The sequence below is a fragment of the Triturus cristatus genome, chromosome 4_1 (assembly GCF_964204655.1).
Source record: "Triturus cristatus chromosome 4_1, aTriCri1.1, whole genome shotgun sequence".
In the NCBI taxonomy this organism is placed as follows: domain Eukaryota; kingdom Metazoa; phylum Chordata; class Amphibia; order Caudata; family Salamandridae; genus Triturus; species Triturus cristatus.
Window position 1 is genome coordinate 968262182 of NC_140585.1, and position 22065 is coordinate 968284246.

Genomic DNA, 22065 nt, shown 5'->3' on the forward strand with positions numbered 1-22065 from the left:
GCACGGTCCCCACTAGTGCTTTGGATCTTAGGGTTGGTGAGAGCACGGATAGGCCTCGGGAAGCTTGGAAACCCACCTGCTGTGTTGCAAAATCTTCAGAGTCCTTCAGGAGCTGCGTAGTTGCAAACCAGACAGATGCGTCTTTGGTGCCTGCCTTGCAGGGGAGTAACTCCTTTACTCCAAGGGAGATTCTTCGGTCATGCAACGTCGTGTAGATAGTTGAAGTTCTGGGATTCTGTAGCAGAGTTTTGTCCAGGTAAATCTAAAGTCCTGTAGCCAGGGGTTCCTACTTTATACCCAAGGAAGGGGTGGGACAAACTCTGGGGACCCACCTATGGGAGGGTCAGGACAGAGGGGTGGCTACACCCATTTCCTTTGTCCAGTTTCGCACCAGAACAGGGGCTGGTGGCCCCTGCAACCGGTTTGAGCTGGACTATGCACAGGGATACCAAATGAGCTCCCAGTGCAGACATCAAAGCACTCTTGGAGTGCACCCACCCAGCCCCAATACACTAAAGCCTGTCTGGGAGGTGTGACAGTAAACCTATTGTCCAGCCGTCCCCTGCCGGAGTTTCATCCAGCAGCAGGAAGGCAGACTCGTGTCTGTGGCTGGCAGCATCCATTTTGTGATGCCAGGGTCTGTGAATCTGGTACCGGGTGTACCGGTGCTGTCATGTTTCTCCCTCTAGTAGGGTGGAATCATACCTCCCACACTAGTTACTGGTGTGGAGGTATTATTCCAAGGTGTTTGACACCAAACACAACATGTGTCCATGCAGCCATTCCAAAGTTAGCATTTACCGCGAGATTTTAATGCACTTAAGAATATATGGTTTGGCTGTATCACAAACAACCCCCGAATAAGGGTTCTGAAGGCTGCAGAGGGACTCGGCTCATGTATGGCCACCCTCCCACATAAAACCCAGCACCCTGCCTTCAGGATTGATAAGGCCTGCCATAGGGGTGATTGATAGGTTTACATGTGCAGTGATATGGATAGATAAAGGGAACCTATATCTAAGTAAGGGGTGCATACATCACCTAAAACAGGCTGCTGTAGCAGACCTGTGGTGTCATTTTAATGGGTCTCCCAGGGGTGGCATAATACATGCTGCAGCCCCTGAGAGGCCTCTGGGGTACCTATGCCCTGGGTATGTAGGATACCATATACTAGGGGCTTATAAGGGTACCCCAGAATCCAATCTGTGGTGTACCTAAAGTACATGCAATCCATTTTAGGGAGAAAGCAGATAGACTGGGGTCCTGATTAGCAGGATCCCAGTCAACCTTAAGACAAAATCCAGCAAAACACCAGGCAAAAAGTGGGGGTAAACATGCAGTCAGATTCCACCTTCCTACAGTGCCCCCTTCCCTCCCCCCCCCGGTGACCACGCTGCCCTTCCCACTGGCATTTTGCTGCCTTTAACATCAGTGCTGTTTAATTAAGTGCTGCAGTGCAGGCGGCAAAATGTCCATCAGCATAATAAATGCATGCCAAAGTCCACAAACCTACTTTCTTGTGTATTTTTGTTCCCAGCTGGTCTTTGTACATGTTACAGAGAGTGCTTCTGGATGTAGCAATTTAAACACTTTTCTTATTTTTGGCGCACTGCATAGTTTTGCATTCAACCATAAACTTTGAACCTATTGGTTTGGGGCCCAGACAGAAGATAAATATGGGAGAGCCGAAGGAGCTCTTCAGAACACTGCCTGGAACAAAAGAAGAACTACTGTCCTGCTGAACCCCCGGACTGTATAATGGAAGCCCTGCACTCTGAGAGACTACACCTGCTTCACTCCCACAGCTCTACCAAGAAAGGACTGTGCTTGACTAAAAGAGAAAGGAGTGGACTTCCTGATTAGCAGCAGGTAAAACAGAGCTGGAAAAAGTCACCTGCAAAGCCAAATAAAGGAACACCCCAGCTGACAAATAGCAACTGGAATTTTCAAGGACTGTGCAGATAGATTGTGAGAAATTGAGTTGTAGCCCCCAAGAAGCAATCCAGAGTCTTTGAACCCTTAACTAGAGCGGTGGGCCATTATTCTCCCCAAAGGAACCAAGAGAGAGTAAAATGTAAAAGCTGGAAACTTTCTGAAAAGTTTTGCAGAAACGTTTTAGGAGGATATCAGCTCGACTTCGAGAGTCAAGCCATCAATGTCAACTCACCTTTCAGATTGACCGCACTGGTTCATCCCACTAAAAAGCTCCATGAGGAGCGTGACTTGAAGCTAAGAAGGGAGGTGTCGACAACCACTCTGAGATTCTCCCCACAGTTGACACCAAGGACTTGACTCACGCCTTTTCTCTGAGCCTCTTGGTGGCACCAGGCTGAAGTCGTCGACTCGAACCTCGTATCTAGCCAGCTCATGGACGGACCACCGAGCCCTTTAATGAGACAAAAGAACCAAGATAAAGACCAAGGGGCCTATTTATGAAAATGTCACGCAGAACAGCAAGTCACCTTGCTGCGCTGCTTGACAAGCAAAGGGCAGGAATGCACCATATTTAAGGCAATACAGTGCATTCCGGCCTTTTCCTCTGAATTGGCACCCTTTTGTAAGCCTAGACCCAATGCAGGCACCCTTGCACCATGGTGCTATGGTGCCTGCAGTGCATGCAAGATTGTTTTTGTGCAGGAAGGGACACCTTCCTGCACATAAATAATCCTGAGAGGCATTTTTCTCTTTCTATGTGTGCTGCACATAGATACAGAAAGTTACGAGGGAAAAAAATGATATTTCTCCTTGTTGCATCTCTCCTGGGAAGGGGTATTGTTCTGGTGCATTCCCAGGCTTACCAGTTCTGGTTAATTTGGTAATGTGTCAAAAACCATGGGAGTTGCATGGAAATACCCACGCAACGCCTTACCAGGGCAGAGTAAGGCAATACAGTGATTTGCCCTGCACTGCCTTACTGCAGATTAATAGAGCCACTCTGGCTATGCAAAGTTGCCTTTTGTGGCTTCATAAATCTGACTTAGGGTTTGCGTTGCTCTTGCAAGAGCGACACAAACCAGCTCATAAATAAGACCTTAAGTCTGAGGGTAAAACTTTGACCAGGACCTAGCCCGCAGCCTAGTTGATCCATGCTCTATCACGGTCGTCCTGAAACTTTTATTGTGTCCCGGGATCACACCACCTATTGGTCGCAAGTGGTGCTTTAGGCTTTTTCGCAGTATAAGGTACACTTTTTTTATATAATCTTTAAAACTTCATATCTCCGGTTCCCTACATTGGCTGTTTGATGTTTTGCTGTCATTTTAAAGATAGAAATTGCTGTTGAATTTTTATTGTGTGTGTCTGTCACTTTTTTACTGTTTTGGTGATAATAAATGCTTTACACATACCTAGCTCCTAAATGAATCCTGACTGCTATTTTGCCAAGCTACCAAGGGTTGAGCAAGAATTAACTTAATAAGACTTTTTCAGGACATTTTTAGGGCTCGCGCCATGCATTTCACGAGAGCCTTTTTGTCTGGGGTTTGAAAACGGACCCTGGAATCGCACACGCTCGTGCGTGTGCTTTTCCTTTTAGGTTCCGCTATTGGGCTGTTTTGTGCGTGTTTTTTAAAAACAGAACATGCAATAGGCCAAAGGCGGGCGCATTGCTCCGCCCATGGCCTATTGGTGTCTGTTACGTGCACCAAAGCCCATATGTTTTCAATTATCATGCCCAGACACGGGCGCGATAATTGAAAACACATATGGCTCGTAGTGGCGCGCGCGTGCGCACCTCTCGCGGGCGTGTTTTTGTTATTTTACATTAGCGATCGCTTTTTTTTTTGCTTGTCCCCCACGTTGCAGCTTGCGTCTCTCCTGCCGAGGAGCCACCCATGCAGCACAGCACTTTACATTAATGAGGTGAGAGAGATGCAAAGGCGGGGGAGTAGCACTAGCAGAGAGTTGTAATTCTATGCAAGTGAACGTACACGAGATTAAATGTGTGCACGTATTTGTTCATGCATACCTGGGTATAATAGGTGTCTGCCAATCCGGTACAGGCAGATAATTGTTCTTCAGAGTTTACCGCCTAACGCAATGGTGTATTGTTTTGTGCCACGGTGTGCAGTGACTTTTCACATTCCCTGTTCTTTATTGAGAAAGATCGCTCTTTAGAGTGGGTCTCACGCCGAAATGGTACTAAAAATAGGAAAAGTGGCTCAGTAGTTTTTGCTAAACTGAGGTCCTTTAAACAAAAACAAAAAATCAATCCCATTCCTCTGTGTTTTTGTAAATTATTATGTGTGAAAGGTGCAGGTGTGCACGGCTGTTTTGCCTCCTGGACGTTTCTATAGACCAATTTGTTTACGTTGTTTGTCTGCAGTTCTTTGCAACAATTGGGCGTGAGGCACAGAATGGAGCGCACGTACGCGTGGCTCAGAGCAAGCCCTCCCCTCTCAAACGCTATTCACCTGTTGGAGGCTCGTAGGGTCAATGGTGCCCTTTGTAAAGGGTAGCTAATCACAAACACAACAAAGATCCCGTTGGCTAGCATACAAGGTTGTGGGAACGTACACAAGGTTAGTAGTATCATGGTCGTGTTAGTACACACAATTCCAAATAATTGTATGCAAACAATACAAAGGGCAATGGAGGGGGCGAGTGACAGAGGCCCTGGGTGTTGCGGGGTGGGGTTGTAATGGCAGACTCTCCTCTTTCCTCCTCATTACTCTCCTGCTCACTGGGTCTCTCCTCACTGTCGCCCATCTTATGCTTTGACACCTGAAAACTGTATCCAACTCAAATTTAACAACATATAAACAGAACTTGCTGTCGCAAAAATGCCCAGAATTCTGGATGAGTCCAGCTGAGGAAGAATACTTTTAAATGGTGAATGTCAGGTCTCAAGAAAGATCACCCAGGCATAGCATAACTCTGCACAATCTCCCCCAAATTCCGTCACATACACGCTCACCCTGTATCTCCCGATCCCTTTGATCCATGCCATGATGTATTTTTCACATGCAGAAGATATTAACTACTATGTTTTAAACAGCTGGAGCACAATGGGATAAATCCCTACAGTAACCTATAATGAATTGAAACAGAGTATTGCAATGCTAGTGAAAATGAAATTTGCTGCTCTGCACCTTAATTCATATGACACTACATTCACACGTTTATTATTATAGGTGAAAGTTCAGTATATACTGGATTATAGATTTCGTGTTACATAAAATCACTGTATATCAGTGCTTTAGATGGGCAGGTAATGATTACCTGCACTTCTTTATTTTGCAGGGAGTGTATCTGCACTTCTCAGAAGAGTTGCAATGCTTTTAATTGGACTGTACCAGCACTTATCAGACTCAAGAAAGTACTCCGGTATAGGGGGCCATTTTAAGCACTGCTTTACATAGCAATACGACTGATCCTATAAGTGTAAAGTATGCAAGATTTAACCCATTTTGTTCTTGTTCTGATGTTTATTGAATATGCACGCGAAAATCTGCATTGCACAAACCACATACATAAATATGCCAAGAGTAATGTGTTAATTTTACAGTGCTGTTATTACTCAATCCAATGGTACTCATTTTATGACCTCAGAAAGATAAAAGCCGAGTCGTGGGAGCCAGCATTTGAAATTTTGACATGCTGTTCACAATAGATACCATCAGTGAATGGTTAACTTACGAAACCATGATGAATTTACATATTGCTTATAATCCACTTGTTATTTCTTTCGGCCTATCATTTTTGTTAGCTTTACATTCTGCAACTTATTTTACGGAAATGTTCTTCAATATCCTTAAAATACTTTGCAAATTAAAGTCCCACTTTGCAGTCAAACAGGTACAGCAGTGTAGTAGGTGCTGTAATAAGCATGCTGTTGTTTCATGTTAATTGTCATATTTTTCTGTTCTGTGTAGAACAAACAGAAGTATCCGACGACAGCGACACGTCTAGTTCACTTTAATCAAAGAAAACCAATGACCCAGGCCTGTGAAATCATCGCCGACATAGACTCTCAATACCACATAAATACTATCCACATAATTCACTTCACACCATGCCACATAATTCCACTGCACAAATCCACTCCACACCACATAGTTCCACCCCACACAATTCCACAACTAACAATTACAGTCCAACCCACATAATTCCACTCCACTCCACGTACATACACTCCATACACATTGGTAAAAGACATCATTTACAACGTCAGTAGCTCCAACTCGAGCAAATGCGAGACCTATTGCATTTTCAATGCTTGTTAGTGATTGTGGTATTATTACTAGTTGAGGGTGAATACCTCACTGACCAAACCCATTTTCCTAGTATATAATAGTGGATCACCTCTCTAGTTTAGGACATGTGTCACAACTGGAAGATTAAAGTAGTAAGTAGTATATAAATGCAGCCTTAACCCCTTCTGTGCCACGCCCTTTCCCCCTCCTGTGCCGGGCGTTTCATTAGTGGGTGGGGTTCATGACGAGATAGTCTCGTCATGGGCACAGCGCGACCGTGCTCCATGAGGAGACTATCTCGTCATGGGCACAGAAGAGGTTAATAATTCACCGCGCTTGTAAAACAAAGTGCACTAATTGAAAGAAACAAGGTAGATTAAATCCATGCCGCCTCCCCAGTATTGATGGAGATCTTGATTTCCTAAATCAAGCTATAAGCTTAGAAGCCCTGTATTGTTCTCACAAAGTTCTAACCGATTGCTTTGCAGAACCTAGCTTCTGCAGTCTGTGCAGCCATAAGGAAGCTTTCATATCTAGAGACAGGACATGGGAATAAAAAAGTGATCACTTCCATATATTATTATGTAAGGCAAGCTTCCTCTGAGCACTACACTACTCTGGACTGCATAAAAAGCAAAGAAAATCAGGTTCCAACATGCACTGCATAGATAGCATTTGAGATTAGTTTGACTATTGTGTTCACATTCTATGAGACCTCATTCCACGAGCCCTTAGGGCGCGTTTTCTGCTGTATATGAGCAGGACGACACCAAAATACTAACACCAGAGCTGGGTTCTAGTTTCTAACATTTTTGTATACAAGTGTGAACACAATAGGAGGCACATAACTCGTGTTTGCTAATGTTGCTTTTAGAACGCATAAACGATCACAGGATGTGATGAGCAAATACTTTAAAAATATTACATTCATATTTAAATGATTAAACAGTACAAGGAAAAAACATCTGCTGAAAAGCAAACAGCTCATTTTAATTTCAAAGGAATTCCGCATTTCAGTAAGGCGGAAAATACTGCTGCTTCTCGTATTCCACTTGCTGCAGGCAGAATAAAATTCAGAGCAATCGTTCATGAAGGAAAACTCCAGAGACATTCGAGATTAATATTCAGATACCACGTTCTCTTCCTTAGCAGGGTTAGGCTGTGTCGGATTTTATGAATTGGCTTTCTCATGCAGTCTGTTCCACAGCTTTTCGTATTCTCAGTACGAGATGCTGCTCAGCAGTGTCACATCGTGGGCCAGTTTTGCTTGGGGAGGGAGGATTTTGTTTGCTTTCTGTTTTACTAGCATCGCAATTAAAGCAGTTTATTCTGCTCGTTCTATTCACACAATGCTGATGCTTAACCGGTGGCTTACTTATCTCAAGTGGTAAAAAACTCCGGCGTTTAGGTATAAAAAATGATTATTTTGGAAACGCAAGCATACAGGCCCATTGAGGTTGTAACCTCTCTAACACAAAAGTGAAACCAAAGTAGGCTGCAATAAAATAAAAGATTGTTGTTGAATGTTTATTTGTATGAGAAACATTTATGAAGATAAAAAACCAAATTATTATGCGATCAGAATGCAGCGGTGCTTCCTTTAAAAGCAGTGGCACAAGGATTTCTGGAGCTGGAGATAAAGTTGCAGTATTGATGTGTAAGGTGTCTGTCCCCTTTTGCTAGCAACAAACTCATTTTTTGCAACGTGCTTCCCTGTGGTGGCCATTTATATTGGTGCACTAATTAGATTCCTGCACTGATCATAAGGTAGAACAGCCACTGGCCCTCTTAGCTGAATTATTGTTCTCTGCATATTGCTACTTTTGAATTCTTATTTGCAGCAACGAAGCTCTACGGGCATCGCCTTCCGTGTGGCAGGGATATGGTGACATTTCTCAGAATCCATTATACAAGCTTGCTATGCAGCTGCCTTGGTGACTGGTGCAAACGGTCCAGTGGCAGGCGAGGAATCGAAGAGAAGGGCTGGAGTCATAGGATAACACAAATCAGCACACCAGGGCAAGATGGAAATATATATTCAATGAAAAAAAAAGAAGAATTCTTATAGTTCGGAAAACTTAATTTATTATTTCTATAGAAAACCAGCTTAAACTACACAAACCTTATAAATTGAAAAGTTATCGTTACATCTTGAAGTTATAATTTGCACCCTGCAGAAAACAAAATATAACTCGTACCCTGCGTACACAGTGTTGTCAACTTGCTAGCCAGACTAAATTAAATATACCTTCAAGATATAACTATGACTTTTACATTTATAAGGGTTGTGTAGTTTAAGCGGTTGTGTAATTTGATATATATTCATAGGGGAATGTTGTGCTCTTTGGAAGAGGGAATATCTTTTTTTCAAAAGCCACCTTGCAACTTGTGGATAACTGCAATGGCTGAAGAAGAAGAGCCAGTTCTGTTGCAACTGGAGGAATGAAGTGGTAGCGCATATTAATTAAAGAAAGGAATCCATTGCATGGGATGTTTTGTCATTCACACCTGGAGGCAAAACATTTAATGCCAAGTTTGTCACATGCAATCTATGCAACAAAGTTATTTCATGTGGGAACGTGAAGCAATTTAGTGCCACTGGAACGAGAAAACACCTGCAGACAATTCATTTCACCTGGCTGGGGCATGCAGAAATGAGGCATCAGAAGGAGAAAGTCGTCGAAGCAAGAAGATTGGCCGTGGCCACTTCAGTTACTGCAACACCTTCAACTTGTTCTGCTGTGTCAGCACCTCCACCACTAGCACTCGCTGCATTTGTTTCTACAGTAGCACCTTCTACTACATCTGCTCCATCAGCACCTACACCAACACCTGGTGCATCTATCCCTCCACCAGTACCTGTTTCTGGTGGTACATTTCCAATACATCTTTTATGTTTACATTTGTTTTATCGTTGTTGTTGCTACCAATAAAGAAGGATTATACTACACAACAGCTGCAGGAGCGTCAACAATCGTCCCACTCAGCACAACAACTTTTTAAGATGAGGAGGAAATCAAAAAAGAAAAACAGACAACGGAGAACCAAGAAAGTCCCCCTCCCCACCGATCCCTACCCCTCCCTTGGTGCCATTGCGAATGACAGTGTTCAGTTAAACACAATGATTCGTATCACACTTGTGCTGGGCTACGGTGGGTTGCTCTGTTGACGTTGTCAATCTTAGCAGCTTTAGATATCTCTGGAAAGTTAGTTCTGTAAACTCTGGTGCCAACAATGCGATGAATGGCTTCCAGATCTCGCTATAAGTGTTGCCTTGTTGTGTAAGTGTGAGAGATAGCCTGTCCATCGCCATTAGGTGCCATAGATGGTGCAACCACTTCAATATTATTGTAACCCTATCTGAACCCCAGTGTGCCAGAATAGGTGTGCTGCCCCTAGTGCTACTGCAATGTGCCGACCTCTTCTGGATTTGAGGGGCAAAGTCTGTGGGTTAGAAAGGCCCAACACAATGTATGCAGGAAACTGGGGCAGCTGGGTGTTAAAATGTGTGTCGATGTCTGTCAAAATTTCAACCCAAAACGGTGCTAGTTTAAGGCATTCACACAAGATGTGTAGCAGTGTCCCAGGGGAATTGCAGCCTCTCCAACATCTATCTCTCTTATCTGGATTCTCTCTGTGGAGACGTACTGGGGTTAGATACCAGTATGTGGCAATTTTTGTTGCTGTTTCCATACTGGCAGAGTTGGATGCTGTGTGTCTTGCTCAGTAGTGTATAGCGCTCCACTCCTCTGTGGAAAACTTCCGGCCCATCTCCCTTTGCCACCGTATTTGTGCAGGGTTTTCTAAGACAGGTAACTCTTGTGAGAGCCTCATGTATAGTTCTGAGACAAGGCGCCTATCAGATTCTTTAGCTAGGAGCCATCTCTCGAACTTCGTTAGGTGTTGCTGTGCAGCTTCCCTCACCGTTGGATGCATCACCCAGGGTCTTATCTGCGTATAACGGAATCGTTCAGCTTCTGGGATTGCATTCTCAATCTGTAGAGTGCTGAATGGGATGAGACCCTCTTCATCAAAAAAGTGGCCTATGGATCTATGTCCAGCTCTTTGGCACTCTCTAAAGGCAGCACTATCCAGTCCTGGTGTGAAATCCTGGTTCTCAACCACCGGGGTGAATGGAGTGGGGAATGCTGAGAAATGCTTAAGGGTCACCACCACGTCCCAGACCACCAGCTTGGGCGCTGTGATTGCCGATAAGTAGAGGATGAAAGGACGCTAATGCTAATCTAAGAAGTGGATCTTCCACAGGGCCAATTTGGCAAGGGCACTATCCATAAACCGCCATCTCTTTACAGATTCTGGTGAGTCCACTCCACTATGTATCTGAGTTGTGCAGCCTGAAAATAGCGTGAAATGCATGGGACACCCAGGCCACCATCCGTTGGTGACTGTCAGCTTCAGCCTTGTTTCATCCGGGAGCTGCGGCTCACCCAGGCAAAACTCTGGACGAATCTCTGTAGAGTCTGTAGTGTCCCGGCTGGGGCCACAGAGGTAGTGTCTGATAGACATATAGTGTCCGGAAGAGGACCATCATCTTGAGGGCAGCTATTCAGCCCATCCACAAAAGTTCGAAGAGTTGCCAATGTGGGAGATCTGACCTCACTCATGCGACAAGACTCCGGTAATTGAGAGAGACCACCTCATCTATAGTCGGAGCTAGTTGGTTATCCAGATATGAGACAGAGCCCCCTGCCCATTAGATAGAGAGGAGGTGAGCAAGAAATTCTCATGTGTCTTGGGAGACCGTGAGTCTCAGCGCCTGAGTTTTGGCCACGTTAATCTGGAACCCTGATACAGTCCTAAATAATCTCACTACTGCAAAGAAACTAGGGAGAGCCTCTGTGGGGTTGTCAAGAGAAGCAAAAACGTCATCTGCGTTTTACGTTATTAGGTGCTCTTCACCCCCAAATGGTGGAGTGTTGCTGGTCTCGTGATTAAATTAAAATCTACCAGCTCTAGTTACAATTCAAGTCATCCATCGCTCTATCCAATAAGTATATTGTGAAAATGATACTCATTTTGGCTTGGCGGGTGCACTGACTCCTTGACACCTCTCTGGTGGTACCTTTACATAGGGAAGTAGTTGATGCATCTCAATTTCAAAGCATAATCATGAAGGTTTACCAGCATATTATTTGTTGAATGCAGGTGACAGCTCTGTATTTGATATACGTTCAACCTTTACCCTGATAACTAAACAGGGATTTTGTTAAATCAGAGACATTAATAGAAGAAGTTGATTGTTGGATTTAGACAACTTGAAAGATAAGTGCAATGTAGTCAGCTGGGATCATATCCATGTTGCCTCGGTTCCGGTCTTGCACTCGTGGCCACCTTTTATATTTACTGGCATGGCTTCTGCCATTGATTGTTTGAAAGTTCTTCATGGAAATTCCCTACTCATTTTCCTATCACTTGCAGGGCTAATTGACCTAATAAGAGATTTATATTGCCCGAAATTTAGCTGCTCTAAATATGTCCATTTTCAAATATCTAATTTGGGGTCCTTGATGGAGAGCAGCAAGCAATGCTCAATTCTTTGTACACTTTCTCTCCTCACACAGAAAAAGATTCATTGCTCGGTTTAAAACAGGCTGAAATAATAATTATTGGCCTGTTAAGGCCATCATGCTGGTTGTGCACTTTCACAGAGCTGGCACAGAGGCTTCCAACATGCAATATGACAGGCTCTGCCTGCACAGGACCAATGAATATGCAGAAGGCCACACAGTGGATGTCCATAAAAGGAACAGTGGCATAACTGTATACTCGGTGCACCGCTGCCATCAAACACAGTAGTCCCTTTTGTAAATGTTGCGGCCTCCCAGCACATCCTTTTCTGATTGCTTGCCAAATGCTGTTAATGTCTTTCTATGCCAATCAAATATAAAATTTCAATAAAATCCTCTCAGCAAAATTACACTTTTAAGATACCAAACTTCAAGTAATAAAATTTCTCATGCACACTAGCACAAAAAACTGCCAACTCCTAACATATTGTATTTCTTGTATGAGTACAAATGCACTTTTCAATCTTCAACGTGTTTTCCATCCAAAATTAACCATGGCACTAGGAAGGATGTATTTCAAAATCGGATCATTCGGAAAAAATAGAAAAGAGATCATTAATCTCTAACTTGTTAAATTGAACTCGCAGCAGAATTGATCAAGTCACTTCAGAGTTGGAAAAACCCAGCGGCCATTATTGATCAAGTGTGGAGAAAATGTTTCTGACAGTATTTTGTATTCCACACAAGAAAATACGTGCTACGAATTGCGCTCCAAGGCACACTTATTTAACTTTCAAACCAATGCATTGAAACCAAAAACAACAAATCTTTTTCATGTGTCTATAAGTACTTATACTTATATACATATAAATGTATACTGAAAGTTACATATGAAATATTATCTTTAAATCAACCTACCTGGCCAAATTGAATGCATCATCGATCAATCCTGCACGATTACTGACAGAGATAACCTGTGAAAACCAGCCAGAAAAACATAAATAACAGTGGCATGAATAACTCCCGTAGGGAAACATTCATAATCCAAGCACACACCATGAAAGCAAATCAAAGATCCTACCTCAGGGTTCCTCATTAGTTGATCAATTAACATCCTCCAGTTCCTCACATCATAGTTAACCCTAAAATAACCAATTTGATTGATGTTTCCCAAGACCCAGTTGTTTTCATCCAATAAGGGAATTTTGTGGATCTCTGAAAATTTTAAAAAATACACACGAGGAATATTTAGTTGTAAACAAACATCAATTATATCCTCAAAAAAAATAATCAAATCACGTTCAGCTTCTCATATCAATTTTTTCCACATCTGCAACCACATTTCACACTTCCACTGGCTCTTGGCGCTTAGTTTCAGGAGTCTGCAAATTCTATAGCATTACATATGAGCGCCCCACTTATTATTTATTTCTTTTACCAGCTCAAAAGTAGTTCCTGATGGTAATGCCAAGGAGCTCAATTGGTTAGTGTTTATTCAAATAAAGGACAGAAGATCTGAACTAGGAGTACTGTGGTTTCCGCTCCAGTACCGTACCGATTATTGAAGTGCCTCTTACTGGCTTGGGTAGGGGTAGAAAGTGGTAAGGCTAAGACCCATTCAAGTCTCCAAGCTGCTGAGACAGCCTGTTCCACAGAATAGTTCCTTACTGAGAACAAATGGCCTGTCAGAGTGAAACACAAATTGACTGAAAGACGCCATTTTAAGTTTGGAAAGTGAAGCGTCATGGTTAGCAAACACGATGATACACATATTGCTAGAAACTGGCATTCTTTCTTAAACAGCAGCATGGTAAAAGTACTCTGTTCTTTACAGGCAGCTAGTGAAGCGCCTTCAATAAAGTTTTCTTCACTAGATGAGAAAATATTTTGCACAAAAACAAAAAACTTAAAACCATCTCAGTTGTCTTGACAATCCTGATCTGCCGGCGTGGACGTCAATAAACCTAAATGACAAGGACAGCAGAGTGACATCGTGCGCCTTTGACTTGTGATGATATCATAAAAAATGACGTCTGTTGGAAACGGCCCTTTTTGCAGGGTTATCCCCAAACTTTTTGCTTCTTCCTCCTTTATTTTTTCTGACCCGTGGTTGTTGGCAATAGGACTCTGGGCACTTTACCACTGCTGATCAGTGCTAAAGTGCATATGCTCTCTGTATAAATTGTTATATTGATTGGTTATCCATGATTGGTATATTTGTTTCACCTGTTAGCCCCTAGTAAAGTGCACTGCGTGTGCCAGGGCTGGTGTATCAAATGCTACTAGTGGGCTGCAGCACTGATTGTGCCACCCACAGGAGTAGCGCTAAAATGATGTCTTAGGCCTGCTTGCAGTGCCTATGTGCAGTCCAGGACTGCCATGTCGACCTGGCCAGTGCACCCACTGACCAGGCCTTATCCTTCCTTTGCTGTACATGTCAGGCATCCCTATGGTGGCCCTAGGTACCCCCCTGGGCTGGGTGCAGTGTATCTGAAAGGTAGGGCATGTACTGAGGTGTGTAACATGCCCTGGTAGTGAATGACAGCCATTTTCGTTTTTCACTGCTGAGAGGCTATCTTGCCCATAGGATAGAATGGGAAAGGCTGTTTACATGCCTATCTTCCCATAAGGGCAAGATAGAAAATCCAAGTTTGGTATCTCTGTGTTCAGAATTTAATTATACATCTTTTTAGCAAGATGGTTTTTAAATTCACTGTGTGAGAATGGCACTTTTTAGAAAGTAGCTATTCTCCTGTTTAACCTTCCTGTGTGCCTGTGTGCTGGTTGGCTGACTGGTGTCATGTGATGGGCCAGGTGGCTCCAGGAGCCTGGATGAGTCAGCAGCAGGGTGAATAGGGAGATCTGCTTTAGATGGGTGGGAGGAGTAGTCCCTGGGTTTGAATAGGGCTGCTCCTGCCAGCACAAAGCTGGCTCCACCCCCTGCTGGCCAGGCTGAGGACTCTGCCTCTGCTGGCACAAAGAAGGCTCCACCTCCTGCTGAGCGTCTAACGACCCTGCCGCTCACTCTGAAAGGAACCAGGTGCTCCAGAGCAGAGCACACCCAGGAACCGGTTTGAGCAGGGGAATCCCCCCACTGAAACAAAGAGAGACAAAGACTTGGAGGGGTATAAGAAGAGGACCCCAGACACCTAAACTTTAGATCACTTTGGAACTAAGAAGAAACCTCTGCCAAGGAGAAAGCTGAAAAGAACTGAAGAGGAGAAGACTGCCTGCTTGCTGTTTTGCTTTGCTGCCAAGGAGAGGGGAAGGACTTTGCTGTGTCCCTTTCTTTTGATTCTGATCTCCAAGGGCCTGAGAAGAGCTGGCTCCCTGTTAAGAAGTCCCAGGAACAAAAGGACTTCACCACCAGCTCCCCTGGAACTCTGCTGAGAGAGTTCTGACCTGCCTTGGAGTGCTTGCCCAGTCTTGGGGCCTCAGGAGGTCGTTTTGCTGTGTTTTGGGAGCTGGGAAGCAGAAGCGTGAAAAAGAAACAACTGGTACCCAACGCATCATCCGATTGCGTGTCGCAAGAATGAGAGTGCGTGGAAAATTTCATCGCGGCACCATCGCAACACGCAGGGTCCCCGCATCGCCGAGTGCGTCGAGCATCGTCCCGAAGCGTGAAGCTTCCTGCCATTGCGAGGGTTGTCGCAGAACCAGTTTGCGAGCCGCACCACTGCCGGTGCGTGGAAAGTCTCCAGTCAGCGGGTGCGTCGACGCAGAGTCCCGTTCCGTGGCGCATCGAGAGTTGCGGCGCCGGACGGCAACGCTGCGCCACGCATCGCACCTCATCGATGAGTGTCGCATCGAACCTGTGCGTGAAGCTTCCCCCCAAGAAACCTACGCAACGAAAGCCAAAGGTATCGCATCCTCCCCCTACAGATCGGAGCCGGCGCATCCACCTCTGCTGCGTGCAGCAGGGCTGCTGCAAAGCCTCCCCAGGATCTCAGGAGTATCGCATCGCCTTTGCCATCTTCCTTGTTATAGCTTTTGGGAACCTTATCGCAAATACAGGTACTGTTGGGCACGAGAGTGTCGCATTTTGTGCATTGAGAGTCGCATTGTGCAGGACACTGATTTTGACATCCTGGAGTACTTTCTGCAAACTCTTGAACTATCTTTAAAGTAACCTTTTGAATTATATGTTGGTTTGTCTGTAGTATTTGGTCTTGTGAAGTTTTTAGTAAAGATACATTATTTTTCTAAAACTGGTGTGGAGTGAATCTGTGGTGTTTTCACTGTGTTACTGTGAGTGTTGGTACAAATACTTTACACATTGCCTTTGATAGCCTAGACTGCTCAGGCCAAGCTACCTAGAGGGTGAGCAGGGGTTATCTTAACAGTGTATCCCCCTTTCCCTGACTAGAAGCAAGGGTCCCTACTTGGACAGTGGTACCTACCCTGCCAACTAGAGACCCCCAGATCTAACAACGTCATATAACCTAATCCTGGGTAGCATTACAGGGTGTGGTCACATGACTTTTGACCTGGATGACATCACCAAAGTAAAAAAAGTACAATGACAGAAAAACTTTAATCAGAATTCATAAAATGACAGAAACTTTTAGATGAGGTGTAAGTCCATTTTAGTTAATACACACGTATTCTAACAGGACTCTTATTATGTCACAAATTCAGTCATCACATACCCACGGGCAGCCCTCTTTGCCAGATGGCCATGCTATTCTGCTAATTAGAGCCCCCAACATTAAATTGCTGATTCCTAATGCCAGCCACAGCCCCAAATTAAAAGGCAAAACTATGGTGGAAAGTTCGCCCAGACACAGAAATCAGGAACAGCATTCAATCATGCTCAAAGACTGCTTCTAGAAGGGATTGGGAGAGATTAATCTGCTGGAATTTCTTTTTAAAAATGGGCGGAAAATCCACAAAAATTGTCTCTACAGCCATTGATGTGCCAAGCCAATGTAGAGTGATGCTCCCAGCAGTTGAGCCCATTTTTTAAAACAAAATGTGCAGCGGGTGTCGCCCATATGTCAATAATTACCTCTATTGTTCCAGGGCCAGCATTTTGTGAGGGGTGCCCCGCATATGAAATAGATGCTCCCTTATGTAAAAAATGACATACAATTTGTCAATGCCAGAGTTTTGTGGTTGATGCCGTCTATGTACCATGGGCGATCCATGTGTCAAAAATAACCTCTAAAATATCAGGGCTAGCATATTGCTGTTGTTGCCTGCCCCCTGATGTGCCAAGATAGACATCCCTTATGTCAATAATGTCCTCCTGTATACCAGCGCTAAGATTTTGCCTTGTGTATGTCATATGCGAAGCATTACCTCCAATATGACAGAGTACTCTACAAGTCAAGAATTGCCTTCAGTGTACCAGAGCCAATGTTTTGCCACAATTGCCCCACATGCCAAGAATTTCCTCTATTATGCCAGCCCCAGCATTTCTTTAAGCAAAAATGGATGCTGTTCCTCTACTGGTGGTGTCTAGTTAACTTAGGTACGTGGACCAACCGCCAACAGGTAGGTGGTGGTGGAGGGGTAATACTGGGAGAAAAAGGGATATGGGGATCCTGTTCTTGCGGAACTAGGGTCCTCACACACCCAGCAAGCTAGGTGTCATGCTTCATCATCTGGACCTGCTCCTCGTTAGGTCGGCGCTGCAAAACCCATTGGGCACCCGCGAAGGGGCTCTTTGTCAGAGATCTTTTGTTCCTTTGCCGTAAGATGAAGTGGGGGTGTATGGCCCGTGAAGGTGTAGATATAGTGAAGGGCAGTGAGTGCGTTAAAAAAGGTAAGATATTCCAAATAATATTTTTATTCCGGTTGGTAATCCACCTCAATAAAACGTGTAGAGTGGCAATTCCCAACATTTCGCCATGGGAACCCAATATGACAAGAGTTCCTTCCTATATGCCAGGGCCAAAAGGAGACTTGACAGCAATACACACTGTCACTCATGCTCACTCACTTTCATTCTCACCTGCATGCACTCCTTCACATTCATTTATTCTCACTCACTCTATCATCACTCACTCACTTGCACTCACTATTGCACTGAATCATACTCATTCTAATTCACTATCACTTATCCTCACTCAAATTCACTCATTCTCACTCAGCTTCTCTCACTCATTCAATCACTTCCCAGTCACTCACTCACAAACTCTCTCATGCTCATTTACACCCACTCACTCCCCAACACTCATTCAATTTACTATCTCACTCATGTTTACTCAGCTCACTCTCAGTTTCACTTATTCTCACTCACTACGACCTTATTCTCACTAGCAGTGTCACTCACTCATTCCCACTAATATTCACTTGCACATACACATGCTCTCAAATACACACACACAGATGTTATTCCACTTGGCTTCAGTCACCTGTGTCCGTCCATTTTAGCTAGTCGGCTGCTGGAGCAAGGACACTCGGGCAGGCACAGCACCTTCATGCCTCAGGCTCTAAAGCAAGAAACTGAAAGCTGGCATCTATGCAAACACTATTCACAGTGCAGACTTCAGTTTCTAGCTTCTTATTTTTTCAAATCACCCTCTTCCATCACGTCACTGGGAAGGGTAGGGTCAGTTAAGCTCCTGGTACCCACACCACCATGTGATGAGATGGAAGAAGGTGAGGTGACAGCCTGATTGATGGCCAGCCCCAGGTACTGCAGGGCTTAAGTCTAAAGCGCAGAGGGCTTTCTGTATGTGTGATATGGCAGCTTGCCACTGATGGCGAATCACAAGTGTGTCATACACCTGAGTACATGAATAGGACTCTCTGTCCCTGAACAATCTCTCTGATGGCTGGTGAAGGCGTCTCTTTGCATCTGTTCTAGCCATCAGACAGATTCACTGCCTGTCAATGATGTATGGCCAATGGGCATTTTGTATTACTACAATAGTGCACAATAGGCTTACATTGATTATTGGTATTATAACATTGGGACAGAAAACAAGGGTGGTGAAGCCCCAACGCCCATAAAGGTGAACTGGCACTTAGGTGTTTTTGACAGATCCCTCCATTGTAGCTTTTGAATGTCTGCCCCAGGCACCCTCCACAAGTTGGCCATATTCTGTTTCACAGATCCAGTTAATGAATTGAAATGGCACTCCAGTGCACCAGGATTCAGTTCACAGGACAAAACTGCAAACATTAAACCTTTCCGTGCTCATGACGGAACCACTCCGTCATGAGCCACGGGTGCGCTGTGCTCATGACGGAGTGGTTCCGTCATGCTTCGGCCGTTGGCGGCCGCTCCGCCCACGCGGCGCTAATTCCCCTGTGTGGGCGATTAGCGCAGTGGGCGGAGACGTGACGGAACCACTCTGTCATAAGCACAGCTCACCCGTGACTCGTGACGGAGCACAGCGGACCTGCAACTGCCCCCAAACCCCCCCAGCGCAGCGGCGGAATTCCTGCCGCGGCGAAGGGGTTAATGGCTGCAGTACATTATTAGAATTAGTGCAGTTATTTATTATACTGGAGCATAGGCTAGGAAAGATTATAATAACATTTTCATAAAGTGTTTCCCTCCACAGAATTCCTACAACATTGCCACACCTTTAAGGTTTCTTTAAATCCTAGCTGATTTCAGTCAAAATGGCATATCATGTTCAGTGTGATGTCAAATAACCAAAGCTGCAGGGAAGCTTCAGAGAAGCCTGTAGCCAGAGGCTGGGTGAATTTCATAACCAGGCAAATTGTAACAGTTTCAGTGCAACTGTTTCCAGTCTCCAGGACCCAAGCCTCAGTTTGCTCCAGTCTCCAGGACCCAAGCCTCAGTCTGCTCCAGGTTTACAGGCTACAACCTCTGTCGATTCCTAAATGATGTCCATGCCTGTTGCTTAAATGACATTCTCCCTGTTTCAGTAGGCTAGGACCAAGACTGGAGCATTTTTACGCGCCCTTGTTGGCCACGATATCCGTCAGAAATGTCAAAGCAATGTCTTTCATACATTGTGGGCTGGCTGTATATCACTAAATAGAGTAAGTAACTATCCTCCTGTTATAATATTGTGCCCAGAACATTGACTAAATATATACCAACACCTTGATTCTAAGGATGACACTGCAGCGTGAGTTTGTTTCAGTTCCACTTTATTCACAGGCCAAAATTATATATATATATATTACCTACTGGTGTTCGCCAGTAGGTAGTTATAGTTAGGACCTAGTTACCTCAGGAAAATCGTAACATTCTTTTCCCAATAACTTTGGCGCAGGTTGACGAATCTTCACGAAATTTTCAAAACTGGTGGTCCCAAAACGCATTTTCCCCATGTTATTTCCCATAGGAAATTTTAGGCACAGATGTCATTTGAGATGTCATCAGTGATGTTATCAGTGATGTCACTGACCATGTCATGAGTGATGTAATATGTGACGTCATCAGCAGTGCAATGCGGGGGCGCAAGTTATAGTTGGCTGAACTAACTATAACGGGGAATTTCTATGGTTTTGTACGAGTGAAATGTCCAACTAACTATAACTTTCCCTAAAACCCATGGTTTTTTCAGTGAATTTCTAAGGTATTTTAAATGCTCATTTCTAACTATAATGTGCCTGAAACCTATGTTTTTTTCAGTGAATATATACATATAAAGATATATATTGCTGCTGGTTCACATTAGTACGATTCAGCGCTCATATCTATATATTTATATATGCTGATTCAGCGCTCATTATTCTTGTGGTGGTGCGAACCTCATGCGGCAGCACCACGCCGCTAATATCACTCAAAATCCAGTTTCACCAATGAAAGGATGAGCCACACCCCTAATAAGACAACATTTTCTATTTATTGCTTGTAAAAGCATAGGGAGATATGTGTCCTCAACACGTTTCCTTTGTGGTGCAATAAGATGATGAACTAAAAGTGAATAATTTGCTCTTCCAATTACAGTGAACAGTTAAAGTGAAGTTTGTCCCTTTTGACAAGTGAGCATTGGATAAATATAAGTGAATGTGAAAATCTTTGCTCCCTGATCCGTGGTTGATTTAAGCATCCAGCCTTCCTTTTCCCTGAATGGATACGAAAATCGCCACGTGTTTTTGCTCCTGAAATCCTGAATGTACATCCAAAGCCATTTTTGGCCTGAAAAAGGTGGTGAAATATTCACAAAAGCACCGAAACATACATTGAGTGTTGGAATGTCCAGTCTGGGCCACTACACCTGAAAGAGATGAGAGATCTAACTCTGCTAGTCGATGGGGACTGTTGTAGAATGAAAGTGTGGTATAAGGTATGAATACTTTGTCTTATGAGAGAGTCTTAAAGGAGGTCCATAGGGGTATTTTCCCTTTTGAGATGTATTTAAGGGTAAGATGTGGGTTAAAATGATGTATTTTAATGTATAGATTTAAGAATAGATGTAAAGTCACATTGAGCACATGTATAAAAAACAATGTTAAGTATTGAAAAAAAAACTGAATCAAAGTTGTTGAAAAATAATGTAGAAAAAACAAATAAATATTTAGGAATTATAAGAAACAAATATATAGAGTTGGTTTAGATCTGTTCACACTTCGATTTATTCCATATGTGAAAAGTAATTTAGGCTAGTAGGGCCCCTTTTGGCAGTATCTCCATTGGCCTCCTTTCTCTCCTGGCCCTAATCCTGCTTTGAAAGTGTATTAAGTAGAGGGTGGTCCCTCCTTTGGGTTTTGCATAAACGATTTTCTTCCATCCCTGTAGTATGGCAGAAGTACAACCGCCCACTGGAGGAATGGAAGGAAAGCTTCATCTAGGTCAATGAGGACCGAAAAACACTGGGACACATATCTGCCAATGTTTTTACAAGCAATAAATGGAAAATGTTGCCTTATTCGGAGTGGGGCTCAACCATTCATTGGTGAAACAAGATTTTGACTGATAAATAATATATTTATACATACATATATATGAAAATGTAGACTTACTACTTTTAACTTCACATCTAATTGCCCTGAATCTATTTCTATGTATATCTATCTATCTATCTGTCTATCTATATCCACGCATCTATACATCTGTATGGACCTGAGCTATAAATATACACCAGTCACCTTTGACTTCCCTTGTGGCAATGTTTCCCCTGTAGTGACCGTTTTGGAACTCATACTTCATAACTTTATGTGAGAGACCCAGAATGAGCTCCTCGGACACATTTACTGATTTCTAAACAGATGCGATGTGGGAGTTGAGAATGATCAGCTATGCACTTCTGAGCTGTGCTTGCAGCAGGTCTTAGTGTGGATTCTTGTTTGTCGACATCCAGAGGCATCAGGTCTAGTCATCTTTAAACTATTCTTGATCCGGTCTGTTTTTTGTTTTGAGAATTGGGTTATTTCTTTCAGCAGGTTTTTATTACAGTCCCAATCCAAAA

The 22065-nt window shown here is 43.8% G+C and overlaps 1 protein-coding gene across 1 annotated transcript in view; it reads right to left on the reverse strand.

Annotated features, from left to right (window-relative positions):
* Window positions 1–22065, reverse strand: part of TRHDE (thyrotropin releasing hormone degrading enzyme) — a 1875424-nt gene that overhangs the window by 565115 nt on the left and 1288244 nt on the right. The window contains exons 11-12 of the mRNA XM_085653848.1: window positions 12804–12937; window positions 12641–12696 (exon numbers count right to left, since the gene is read on the reverse strand). Of these exons, the coding sequence (XP_085509974.1) occupies window positions 12641–12696; window positions 12804–12937 (190 nt within the window). The remainder of the gene's footprint in view (window positions 1–12640; window positions 12697–12803; window positions 12938–22065) is intronic.